Genomic DNA, 13,812 nt, shown 5'->3' with positions numbered 1-13,812 from the left:
GGATCGTCAGTAAAGCGGTGAGACACACTGCCCTTTATGGGAAGCTGCTAGAAGTAATAAAAGGAGTCCTGTTCTTTGCTGACAGAAAGAATGCGTGTGCATGTTCCCTGTTTCTACTCCACAAAATAGGTGAGTCATTTATAGATCAACTTGTCTTAGCAATACCTTGACCAGTGAGAGCTAACCTGCACGGTTTAAAATGTAAAGGAAAGCTAGCAATTAACTGTCGGTCATCAACTAGTGCATTCTTCAAGGACAAACCTCAACCAGAATTCACTTGTTAACCAAGCACTTGCCTCTCATTGTATGAAATGGTGGTTTCCCCTCAAGTATTCTTATGAATTCCTCTGATGAGTAAAAATCAAAAATTTTGAGAAAGTGTGTTCTTCTTCAGTAATATTGGAGTTTGGTATCACCAAACATGATCTGTTGCTAAACGTTGATCAACTGTCAGGAGAAATATAAGCAGTTCTGCCAATCACATTAACCACACCCTGAGACAGAGCTTCTTATTTAACATTTCAATGAGAAATTACATTGCTAACCAGGGTAGACATGCCACCAAACCTGTAATTCTACTTTAGTGCTCCCCTTTGTGGCTTTCCAGGACAAGTCAGCTATCTTAGTGATTACATACTATATTAGTTGTTAATTATATGTCATATTAATGGAAAATCAAAAGCACAAACACCTTGCTGTTTAGAAATTCACCAGCCAGATGCAGGGTGTCTCACTCCTTTTGCCACACAACTAATGGCCATGCCTCCAGATGTCTCTACTCCCAACATCTGGAATTCCATCCTGAAAATTCTCTTTCCCCCTGTTTAACTATTCTGTAAATCACATGCCCCAGTATGCCCTTTGCAAGTTCCAGAATTATTTTGAGTCACAATATGAAGTGCCTTAATATGCTTTCCTACTTTAAAAGTACCATACAATGCAAGTTGTTGTCGTAATTTGACTCACTCTTTCGAGGTCCTGTTGAGATGCATGTAGCAAAGTCTGGCCTGAAGTGATCCAGGATTTGGAACCACTTACGTACATGCCCAATCCTTGGTCATGCAGCCAGTTACACACTTGCTCTCTGGTCCACTTTGCAAATGGAGCATCCAGATCACTGCAGAAAAATCACACTCCTCTAGTGATGAATTTTATTTAGAACGCAATTCTTTTAAAATTATTATATAACCAAGTCTTAAGATACTATACAAGCCACAGGATCCGTGGGTTAACTACAGAAAGCTCTCTAATTGCTCCTATCCATCTCCAGCTTATCTTTTGCCCATTTTATACTTCGGAATGTATGTGGTCGATTTAACCAGTTAACAGGCCATTATCTATCTTTTACATTCCAAGCATATTGACTGTTTAAAACATCCCTTTTAATAGCAAGTATTCCCTCCTCCAGTAACATTGCCATCATATTTACTTTTTTCTCTTTAGCGCCCTGCCAAATAAATTACTCCCATAATTGGTTGTCATTCCTGTTGTGTTTATAGTTTCTATTAATACCAAGAAAAATAAATTGCTGAGGTTACTTTGTTGCATTCTTCCTCGACAGGAACAAAAAAAGACAGCACAGTGGCTAGCACTGCTCGCTTCTAGCGCCAGGGGCCCAGTTTTGATTCCATCCTTGGGTGACTGTGTGGTGTATGTACATTCTCCCTACGTCTGCATGGGTTTCCTCCAGTTTCCTCTCAGAATCCAAATTCGTGCAGGTTAGGTCGATTGGCCATGCTAAATTGCTCTATAGTGTCCAGGGATGTGCAGGCTAGGTGGATCAATGGAAAATGCTTGGTTACAGGCTTAGGGTAGGTGGGCGGGTCTGGTGTGGACCCGATGGCCTGCTTCCACACTGCAGGCATTTTATGACTCCAATTTCTTTTCCTTACAATCTACATAGGTGGTATGCAAATTTTATATCCTACAGAACTATGACTGATCAGTTGAAATATATTCAAGATGAAGGTTAATAGTATATTTCTTCTTCTAAATGAAGCAAGGCATGTGGAGAAACAGGAAAGAAAGTGGTGTTAAGACCAAGGTCAATAAAGTTCTCACTGAATGGCAGAACAGGCTCAAAGGATCACATGGTCTTCTCTTACTTCTCATAGTTTTAGCGTAGGGCTTAAAAAAATGTTTTCACCAAACCTGATCATTCAGGGTTGACCAGATACGACAATGAGAAATTGAGGAATGTGGACTACTACATGGAAAGTAGGCTTGGTGCATAAGCCACCTAATTAGGCTGGAATGGGGATCAGAGAAGTGTGCGGAAAACATGGACAATCTTGGTGTGCTCTATCATCCACTGTTTTCAGACAACAGAATACCTAGGAAAACATTGAAAAAGTGCTAAAAAACTGATACAGCACCTAACACTGGATTCAGAAGAGTATTGCTACTGGGGATTTTGCCACACTCATTGGACTTTCACCGGTGAACTGGGGTTTGAGAGACCAGAGCCATGGAAAGTGAGATAGAGCTCTTAAGTGCCTCTATAGCCAATCCCCAATGAGCCAAAAGGCATTGAGACTCATTAGATTGCAGATGTATAATGTAGTTTAAGTTAGCAGATTTACTCATTAGTTTATATATAAAAATAGATCATGCTAACCGATTTGCTCATTAGCTTGTATATATTAAGCAGATTAAGTTAATAAATTTGCTATGCATGGAAGTGCATGTCATCTTGTCCTCATTTTGATATCCATTAGGTACGTTCAGCCTAACAATACGTGGTCTCAATACAAAATTGTATAGATCTGTCATGAATTGTAGATAGCATCCTTGAATTGTAAATAGCAGTCAGAACAGGTTAAAACACAAATCCATAAGTATCTTAACAGAACACTGATTACATTTTGAAATGTAAACACTAATTTATCATACGTTTTAGTACGCTGCAAATCCCGGGACCAGCCGAGTTTGGGACCTGATGTACTTCTGGTTCCACCTCTCTTGAAATCTGAATCAGTCATATCATCAGGAGTAAAGGTAGTTGACTGACTTCTTTTAAGCCTGTAAACAAAAACCCCAAAAAAAGTGCTCAATTCAGGTTACCCGAAGTCCAGTCTACCATCGTCACCTTCCACTTTGCCAGCAAACCAACATTTTCTTCTCTGCAGTTGCCTCTTTCGCTAAGCGTTCATTCAATAAAGAAAAAGGTCTCATCTCTTGCTGTCATTGATTAAACCATGACTAGTTTCTTTCTCTGAACTCCACTAGCCAAATCATATTACCCTTAAAAATCAAACCTGCTTCACCATTCCAAAATGACTTTCTGATCTCTCAAAAAGTCAGGAATATCCAAAGAACTGGAGCCAAAATCTATTTTACCTCTATTTTGACATGCAAATTCCGAAACAATAATATACTCCAAACCTTTGTCACTCCATTGTTCTCAGGCACTCTCCCTTCCTTTTCAAAACTACTTTCATCACTATGAAAAGCAAAACCCTCAGGTCCACAATCCCAGCAAACTGGGGAAGTGGTGGCATTGTGGTAATGTTACCACAGTAGTAAACCAGAAAATGAGGCTAATGGTCCAGAGCATGGTTTCAAATCCTACCATAGCAGAACTAAAATTCAATTAATTAAATCTACAATTGAAAGTAGTCTCAGTAACAGCAATTACAAAACTACAACTGATTGTTAATTCATTCATGCCTTTTAAGAAGGACGCCTGCCAATATTTAGATGGTCTGACCATGATTCCAGGCCCAGAGGCAATGTAGTTGACTCTTAATCGCCTTCAATTGTCCTGGCAAACCACTCCATTCAAAGGCAATTCGGACATTTCTGAAAAAGCTGATTTAAAATATCTAAAACGGACACCCTATTCTAAACGTTTCTTGTTAGCTTTTAGAAGCCTTCAGAACGTTTTAAAAGTAACTTGCATTTATACAGCTCCAATCATGCCATCAAGATGTTCCAATATGCCTTATAATAATACAGTACTTGTTCTTATGTATACGCACTGTTGTAATGTAGGAAATACTGCAGCCAGTAACCTCCCACTAGTAGTGATATGAATATGATTATAGATTGCTTTTGTGATACCAAGAGGAAAGAAATTGACCAAGGCACTGGGGAGAATTCCTTTTTAAAGATTGTGTCATGGGATCTGTTACATCCACAGTAGACAGCTTTCAGTTTAGTACAACAGATAGTATGTTTGACAGACTGCCTCAATATTACGCTACATTCTCAGCTTCAACTTCTGTGCTTGAGTGTTGGAATGGGACTCAAACCTAGCACCTCTTGACACTCTCCATTTGAATATCTCTAAGCAGGTTCCTGCCCTTGCCTTAGTAAATGCATGGCACCTGAACTAAAAAATACAAGCAGCATCTTGCAGCCTTTCAAATGAGGAGTCACATCATCCTCCTCCAATTACTTGCCTGCATTAATAACAGTGAAACTATGTAGGTCAGTGCTATTAATATGGACAAAGCAGGAAAGATAAAAGCAAAATACTGATGCTGAAAATCTTAAGAAAAACAAAATATTAGAAAAATTCAAGATCTATTATATTTCTAACTTTTCTCCGTTCTGACACAAGGTTCCAGGCCTGAAATGCTAATTCTGTTTCTCTTTGCAGATGTTGCCAGAGTCTAGCATTTTCAGCATTTTGTGTTTTTGTTTCAGATTTTCAGCGTTTCACATAGTACTTTACTTTTGTCTTGCCTCCTTTGTCCAGATCAACAGCACTGCCTCAGATGGCTCTACTCTTACCAGATCATCCCAACACGAGCTTAACAACTAGCTCCCAGCTATTCCTCCAAAGTCGTCCAGCAATCGTTCCTTGGATCCCAGCTATTATTCAACTGAATATTATCTCCGAGTGAAATTATCCACAGAAAAGCGGCAGCTTTCACACAAACTGACGACACACAACTTGCTTGATCACTTCTGTATGATAAGCATGCTCTTCTAATATCCTGAGGCAAATATTCTTTGTGTACATACTGGGAAGGCCAAATACATCAGCTTCAGCCCTGTCACAAAACCCTGTACCGAAGCCATTGATTTCCTTCCTGCACCTGGCTGAAGCATTTTAACTATGGAGATCATTCTGCCCAGTCTTTGTCTCAGTGTGAGCCAAACCATCCACAATCTCAGCATGTTATCTGACAGAGACTGGTCAGTTCCACATCTGGGTAACGTTGGTTCGCTGCTCCCCTCAACATATGAAAACTCAACTCTTTAGTGTTCTAATGCTCTCCTGACTCTCCATTAGAGTTTATATGTAGGATTAAACAACGGGGTGAGAGAATGTTCATCTGGTATATAAATACCAGTGTATACTTGGACTCAAAGCATTTCCATGTTGTAAGCATTTTATAAGTTTTCACTTGCTCTTGCCTCCTAAGTGATAGCTGTCTTCCAGACTCTTGGGCCGAAAGCATTGAAATTCCACTTGTAAACTTATCTGCTGCTGTAGCTCTCTTCTCCTTTAAGGCTGTCTGGAAAACCCTAGAATAAACATTTTGCTACTACTCCCCTTATCTCTCTGATTACAGCTCTATGGAAAACCTGAGGCAGTGCCTCCTGGCCCTCAGCAATTTTGAGATGTGTATAAAAGGACCTTTTTTGGTATCATCTTTAGAACATTTATCAATCACAAAACCATTACTTTAAATGTCAAAGTCCCTATTAGCTTTATAATTGTAAGGTTTATAATTGGGCTAAGGGTAATTACAATTCTGGTAGGCAAGAACTGGGTAACATAAATTGGGAACAGGTGCTGTTAGGGAAGAGCAGTATTGAAATGTGGAGATTGTTTAAGGAATGCATACTGCATGTGTTCGACATGCTTGTCCCTAGCAGGCAGAGAAGATGCGGTCGAGTGAGGGAGCCTCGGCTCTCGAGAGAGGTCGAATGACTGGTTAAGAGGAAGAAAGATGCTTATGTAGGTTTAGGAAACAAATAAAAGGATCTAGAGGGATACAAGTTATCCAGGAAGGAGCTGAAGAAAGAGTTTAGAAGAGCTAGATGGGGACATGAGAAAACCTTGGCAGATGGGATCGAGGAAAACTCCAAGGCTTTTTACATATACATGAGGAATAAGAGAATGGCCACAGTACGGGTAAAGCTGATCAAGGATTGTAAAGGGAATTTGTACACGGAGCCTAAAGAGATAGGAAAGGTCCTTAAATGAATACTTTTCTTCAATATTCACAACTGAGAGGGACCTAGTTGTAGAGGAGGAGTGTGAAACAGTCTGGTTGGCTAGAGGAGATCGATGTTAGTAAGGAGAACGGCGGGAGCTGGGCGGAAGTGAAGTCAGAGCCGAGGGGCAGTTGGGAAGGTAAGCGACCATTATTTAAATACTTACCTCAAAGCCCCAGGTCCTACACAGTAGGGCCTCCCTCCCTCCCTCCTCCTCTAGCCTAATTAAAAGTCCACAGACTCGCAGCAGGAAGAGCGTGAGCGTCGATCAGAGGCCTACAGGTGGGTGAGTCTCTGCTTTAAAGATTAGCAAATACCTACCTCCATTCCTGTTCCAGCAGCAGAAAGAGCGGGGGCTCTAACCGAGAAGGACTCTCGTGTGTTGTAAAGATAAGGCTTTTCAATTTATATCCTTGTGTATTGTGTAATTTATTAAAAGTTTAATTGCTTAATTGAAAAAGAGAGTGTGGCAGAGAAGTACTAGAAAGCATTTAATACATGAGTTGTAAAAGTTAACTAAATAAGTAGTAATGGTTGGACAGGTGATGTGCTGTAGCTGTATGATGTGGGAGCTGGCTGATTCCATTGTGAACGGCAGCGACCACATCTGCAGCAAGTGTTGGTTGCTGGAAGAACTCCGGATCAGAGTAAATGATCTGGAATCTGAGCTTCAAACTCTGCAGCACATCCGGGAGGGGGAGTGTTACCTGGACACTTTGTTTCAGGAGGCAGTCACACCCGGTAGATTCAATAACTCAAATTCAGAAAGTGTTCAGGGACAAGGTGTGACTGTAAGTGAGGCAGGTAGGGGGATTCCGAGTTCAGGAGTGCAGGAGCCTCAGCCCTTGACCTTGAGCAACAGGTATGAGATTCTTGCTCCCTGTACGGTTGAGGAAAAGGACTGGACAGGATGAGCCAGCTGACCACGGCATCGTGGTGCAGAAGGTCATTCAAGAGGGGGGAGCAAAAAGACAGGTAGTTATTATAGGGGACTGTATAATTAGGGGGACAGACAGTATCCTGTGCAAGCCGGATTGGGAGTCCCGAATGATGTGTTGCCTGTCCGGTGCCAGGGTGTGGAACATCTCCAACCAGCTTGAAAGGATATTGGAGCGGGAGGGGGAGGATCCAGTTGTGGTCCACGTTGGGACTAACAACATAGGCAAAGCTGGGGTAGAGGACCTGTTCAGGGATTTATGAAGCACTAGGAAAGAAATTGAAGTACAGGTCCTCAAGGGACATAATCTCCGGATTACTGCCTGAGCCACGAGCCAACTGGCATAGGGAAAAGAAAGTTAGGGAAGTAAACACATGGCTAAGGGATTGGTGTGGGAAAGAGGGATTCCATTTCATGGGGCATTGGCATCAGTTTTGGAACTGGGGGGGGAATCTGTACCGTTGGAACGGTCTCCACCTGAACCGATCCAGAACCAGTGTTCTAGCGAAAAGGATAAATAGGGTGGTTGGGAGGACTTTAAACTAGTGAGTCGGGGGGGAGGCAGTGAAAGAGACACGGAGTATGGAGTTAGATGGAAAGATAAGCAACAAAATAGCAGGTGTACAGGTGGGTTTAAGCTCGAGGCAGACTAGGAATACAGCAAAAAGGAAGGATAGCTTAAGACATCTTGGGATTTCCAACCTCTCTAATAATGATAAGAAAGCTAGCATTCAGACACTTTATCTAAATGCTCGTAGTATTCGCAACAAAGTAGATGAATTAACAGCACAAATCCTCTTGAATGATTATGTGGTAGGCATCACAGAGACATGGTTGCAGGGAGCTCAGGACTGGCAGTTAAACATCCAACGATTCACAACATATCAAAAATACAGGGAGGTGGACAGAGGGGGTGGGGTTTCCTGGTTAGTTAAGAATGGAATTAAATCTATGGCACTGAATGGCATAGGGTCAGAAGATGTTGAGTCTGTGTGGGTGGAATTGAGGAACCACAAAAGGCAAAAAAAACTATAACAGGAGTTATGTACAAACCTCCTAACAGTGATCAGGACCAGGGGCGCAAGATGCACCAAGAAATGGATAGGGCATGTCAGAAAGGCAAGGTCACGATGATCATGGGGGACTTCAATATGTAGGTGGAGTGGGTGAATAAATGTTGCTGGTGGATCCAAAGAAAGAGAATTAATGCAATGTTTGCAGGATGGCTTTTTGGAACAGCTTGTGACAGAGCCCACAAGGGAGCAGGCTATTCTGGACTTAGTGCTATGCTAGGAACCAGACTTTATAAAAGACCTTAAAGTAAGGGAACACTTAGGAGGCAGAGATCATAATATGGTAGACTTCAGTCTGCAGTTTGAAAGAGAGAAGGCAAAATCGAATGTAATGATGTTACAGTTAAATAAAAGGTAATTACAGGGGCATGAGAGGGGAATTGACGAAAATCGACTGGAAGCAGAGCCTAGCAGGGAAGACAGCAGACCAACAATGGCAGGAGTTTCTGGGTGTAATTGAGGACACAGTACAGAGGTTCATCCCAAAGAAAACACAGATTATCCGGGGTGGGATTAGACAGCCATGGCTGACAAAGGAAGTCAGGAAATATATCAAAGAAAAAGAGACAGCCTATAAGAATGGCAAAGAGCAATGGGAAATCAGAAGGTTGGGAAAGCTACAAAACAGACTGAGGATAACAAAAAGAGAGTAATAAGGAAGGAGAAGATCAAATATGAAGGCAGGTTAGCTAGTAATATTAGAAATGATAGTAAAAGCTTCTTTCAATACATAAGAAACAAACGAGAGACAAAAGTAAATATTGGGCCGCTCCAAATTGATGCTGGAAGGCTAGTGATGGGAGATAAGGAAATAGCAGAAGAACTTAATAGGTACTTTGCGTCAGTCTTCACAGTGGAAGACATGAGTAGTATGCCAACAATTAGGGAGAGTCAGGGGGCAGAGTTGAGTATGGTAGGCATTACAAAAGAGAAAGTGCTAGAAAAGATAAAGGGTCTAAAAATTGATAAATCTCCTGGCCCCGATGGGCTACATCCTAGAGTTCTGAGGGAGGTGGCTGAGGAAATAGAGGCGGCTTTGGTCGTGATCTTTCAAAAGTCACTGGAGTCAGGGAAAGTCCCAGATGATTGGAAAATTGCTGTTGCAACCCCCTTGTTTAAGAAAGGATCAAGGCAAAAGATGGAAAATTATAGGCCAATTAGTCTAAGCTCAGTAGTTGGTAAAATTCTAGAATCCATCGTCAAGGATGAGATTTCTAAATTCCTGGAAGTGCAGGGTCAGATTAAAACAAGTCAGCATGGTTTTAGTAAGGGGATGTTGTGCCTGACAAACCTGTTAGAATTCTTTGAAGAGGTAACAAGTATGATAGGCCAGGGGAACCCAGTAGATGTTATCTATCTAGACCTCCAAAAGGCCTTTGATACAGTGCCTCACGGGAGGCGGCTGAGCAAGGTGAGGGCCCATGGTGTTTGAGGTGAGCTACTGGCTTGGATTGAGGATTGGCTATCTGACAGAAGGCAGAGAGTTGGGATAAAGAGGCTCTTTTTCGGAATGGCAACCGGTGACGAGTGGTGTCCCGCAGGGTTCAGTGTTGGGGCCACAGCTGTTCACCTTTTATATTAATGATCTGGATGAAGGGACTGGGGGCGTTCTGGCCAAGTTTGCCGATGATACAAAGATCGGTGGACAGGCAGGTAGTACTGAGGAGGTGGGGAAGCTGCAGAAAGATTTAGACAGTTTAGGAGAGTGGTCCAGGAAATGACTGATGAAATTCAATGTGACCAAATGTGAGGTTTTGCACTTTGGAAGAAAGAATACAGGCATGGACTATTTTCTAAATGGTGAGAAAATTCGCAAATCAGAAGTGCAAAGGGATCCGGGAGTGTTGGTCCAGGATTCTCTAAAGGTTAACTTGCAGGTAGAATCCGTTATTAAGAAAGAGAATGTAATGTTGTCGTTTATCTCAAGAGGGTTGGAATATAAGAGCAGAGATATGCTTCTGAGGCTTTATAAGGCTCTAGTTAGGCCTCATTTAGAATACTGTGTCCAATTCTGGGCCCCACACCTCAGCAAGGACATACTAGCCCTGGAGCGTATCCAGCGGAGATTCACACTGATGATCCCTGGAATGGTAGGTTTAACGTATGATGAATGGCTAAGGATCCTGGGATTGTACTCATTAGAGTTTAGAAGGTTGAGGGGAGATCTAATAGAAACTTACAAGATAATGTATGGTTTAGAAGGGGTGGATGCTGGGAAGTTGTTTCCGTTAGGCGGGGAGACTAGGACCTGTGGGCACAGCCTTAAAATTAGAGGGGGTAAATTTAAAACTGAAATGAGATGATATTTCTTCAGCCAGAGAGTGGTGGGCTTGTGGAATTCATTGCCGCAGAGTGCAATGGAGGCCAGGACGTTGGATGTCTTCAAGGCAGAGATCGACAAATTCTTGATCTCAAAAGGAATCAAGGGCTACGGGGAGAGTGCAGGGAAGTGGTGTTGAAATGCCCATCAGCCATGATTTAAATGGTGGAGTGGATTTGATGGGCCAAATGGCCTTACTTCCACTCCTATGTCTTATGGTCTTATGGAAGATGTGCTAAGAATTTTGAGGGAGTTGAACATAGATAAGTCCCCTGGGCCTGATGGGATTTATCCAAAGATTCTATGGGAAGTGAGGGAAGAGATCGCAGGGCCTTTGGCGATGATCTTTTTGTCCTCGCTGTCCAGGGGTATAGTGCTGGAAGATTGGAGGGAGGGACACTTCATTCCCTTGTTCAAAAAAGGGAATAAGGATAACAACGGAAATTACAGGCCAATTAGTCTTACGTCAGTGGTGGGCAAATTATTGGAAAGGGCTCTGAGAGATAGGATTTATGATCACTTGGAAAGGCACAGTTTGATTCGTGATAGTCAGTATGGGTTTGTGAGGGGTTGATCATGCCTCACATACTTTGCTGAATTCTTTGAAGAGGTGACCGAGCAGTAGACGTGGTATACATGGATTTAAGTAAGGCATTTGATAAGGTACCCACATGGTAGGCTCATGCAGAAGGTAAGAAGCCACGGGATATGGGGAAATGTGGCAGATTGGATTCAAAATTGGCTGACACTTAGAAGACAAAGGATGGTGGTGGATGGAAAACGTTCAACATGGTGCTCAGTTGCGAGTGGTGTACCACAAGGATCTGTTCTGGGTCCTCTTCTATTTGTGATTTTTGTAAATGATTTGGACGAAGGAGTGGAAGGGTGGATTAGCAAGTTCACAGACGATACAGGGGTGGGTTGCATTGCGGACAGTGAGGGCGGCTGTTCTAGGTTACAAAGGGACATTGCTAGGATGCAGAGCTGGGCTGAGAAGTGGCAGATGGAGTTTAACACTGAAAAGTGTGAGGTGATTCATTCTGGAAGGACAAACTTGAAAGCAGAATACAGGGTTGATGGAAAGATTCTTGGCAGTATGGAGGAGCAGAGGGATCTGGGGATTCATGTTCACATTTCCCTCAAAGCTGCCACCTAGGTTGATAGAGTTGTTAAGGAGGCTTATGGTGTGTTAGCTTTCTATAGAGGGATTGAGTTCAAGATCCGTGAAATTATGCTCCAGCTATACAAAAGCCTGGTTCGGTCACATCCGAAGTATTGTGTCCAGTTCTGGTCGTCTCATTAGAGGAAAGATGTGGAGGCGTTGGAAAAGGTGCTGAGGAGATTTACCAGGATGTTGCCTGGAATGGAGGGAAGGTCTTATGGAGGAAAGGTTGAGAGAGCTAGGACTTTTCTCTTTCGAACGATGAAGGATGAGGGGTGATGATTGAGGTGCACTAAATGATCGGAGGTATAGATAATGAGTAGACAGCCAGAGACTTTTTCCTAGGGTGGAGGCAGCTATTACAAGGGGGCATAGTTTTAAAGTGAGTGGACGTAGATATAGGGGAGACGTCAGCAGCAGGTTCTTTACTCAGAGTGGTAGGAGTGTGGAATGCATTGCCGGAGAGGGTAGTGGAGTCAGTCTCATTAGCAGCATTTAAGTGGCTTTTAGATAGGCATATGGATGAACGTACATGGTAGGGGTGGACATTAGACACACCTTAGGATAAGGGTAAAGGTTCGGCACAACATCAGGGGCCAAAGGGCCTGTACTGTTCTATGTTCTAACTTAATTTTGTTCAGTGGATTTATATCAACATACACAGACATCTTGTATAGCCAATGGCACAAAGGTTGAATAATATTCAATTTTACATCAGCTCACAAGAATATACCAGTTCTGAAAGAACTCCAGCAACTTTGAAATAAATTATATATTCAGTTTTTGGGAATGAATTCACAGGAGCAAATTTAAATACCGTTTCAAGTTATTTCTGATAAATTTGTAGCAGACAGTGCAGCAATCATCCCTTGACACCCAAAAATGAGCTCCACGCAATTCAAAAAGAAACTTTAAGAGGGAAGAAGGGCCCATTAAAAAAAAACGCATAAATTTTCTTTTCTTCCCGCCTGCATAAAACTCTGTATTAACCCAATATTTCACACGCCCGAAGGTCAGCATTAAGAAAAATAACTTACTTTCCAAACAATTTTTTAATTCCTTTTGATTTCTTTTTCAGTTCTGGGGAAGTTGGAAATAACTGGCAGCCATCAGCTTCTGCTGCGCGGAGTGGGAGATCAGCAGTGTCCACACGCTCTGATTCTCTCTCTGTCTCAGCTACAGTTTGAAAAGAAAAGAGCATTAAATTCAGTTTGTGTTGATCCAACTCAGCAAAATGGACTCTGGTTTAAGAATTTTTAAAAAAAAAACTCCTTGGCAAAACAAGGCCAAAATCTGCAGAATCTTTGAATGTAAAGGGTACACTCTAGAATTAAACCCCAGGCATGGTCTTACCCTTCAATCCACTGAAATATTACACTGCTGCGTCTTTAACATAACAAATAAAACTTACCGTAAGGTGCCTAGTTTTGAAACCGGAGCTGACACCTTCTGATATGGGCAGAAAACAGGAGATTTTGTCACTGAGCCTTTTCTCTGAGAAGCATGTAGTGCTTGAATTCCAGCCCAAGCAATGAATGAAAAATCTTTCAGGGTCAATCTTGCAAATACCAAGAATTTACCAGTAACGATGATTAAGGCAGAGATGGTGGGGGTCCTCATAAAATACTACATTAAAATCCCAGAACATTATGTCCCCAAAACATTTACATATATTTTGCACTATGGTATATTTTCACATAAACAAGTGAAAAATTTGTTTGGATCATTTTATTTGAAAATTATAATCCTTCAATTCACTTAAACCATCAACTTCTGAATGAACTTCTGCTCAGATTATCAGAAGTTACATCTGCAAATGCCTTACTGTTATGGACTGAGATCAGCTGTTCCCATCTGTGATATTTATCACACTCAGCAGAGCCAAACCAACACCTGACTAACACCTTCACCTTAGATGCATTTTCCACTTGACAACTTTATTATTCATGAAAATCACATGTTGGGAAAATAATTCACACAAAAAAGATGCCCTTGCTCCTTTCATAGATGGTTTAGTCTTTAAATGAATTAACTAATGGCCATTACTCCAACTCAACTCAGTAACCATGGCAAGTATAGCACTGTTCATCAGTAAGAAATCATATAGTAGAAAGCTCAGAGCTGACATGGAAAATGTGGTGGCGGA

At 41.9% G+C, this 13,812-nt stretch overlaps 1 protein-coding gene across 15 annotated transcripts in view; it reads right to left on the bottom strand.

Moving 5' to 3' along the window:
* ppfibp1b (PPFIA binding protein 1b) overlaps positions 1-13,812 on the bottom strand; it is a 152,895-nt gene that overhangs the window by 19,222 nt on the left and 119,861 nt on the right. For all 15 annotated transcript variants that reach the window (XM_048548823.2, XM_048548826.2, XM_048548825.2 and 12 more), the window contains 3 exons: positions 12,704-12,842; positions 2,893-3,021; positions 967-1,117 (listed from right to left, as the gene is read on the bottom strand). In XM_048548823.2, the coding sequence (XP_048404780.1) occupies positions 967-1,117; positions 2,893-3,021; positions 12,704-12,842 (419 nt within the window). The remainder of the gene's footprint in view (positions 1-966; positions 1,118-2,892; positions 3,022-12,703; positions 12,843-13,812) is intronic.

This window comes from Stegostoma tigrinum, chromosome 18, assembly GCF_030684315.1.
Source record: "Stegostoma tigrinum isolate sSteTig4 chromosome 18, sSteTig4.hap1, whole genome shotgun sequence".
Lineage (NCBI taxonomy): Eukaryota > Metazoa > Chordata > Chondrichthyes > Orectolobiformes > Stegostomatidae > Stegostoma > Stegostoma tigrinum.
Note: the sequence above shows the minus strand (reverse complement) of the source record. Positions and strands in the feature narration are given on the sequence as shown.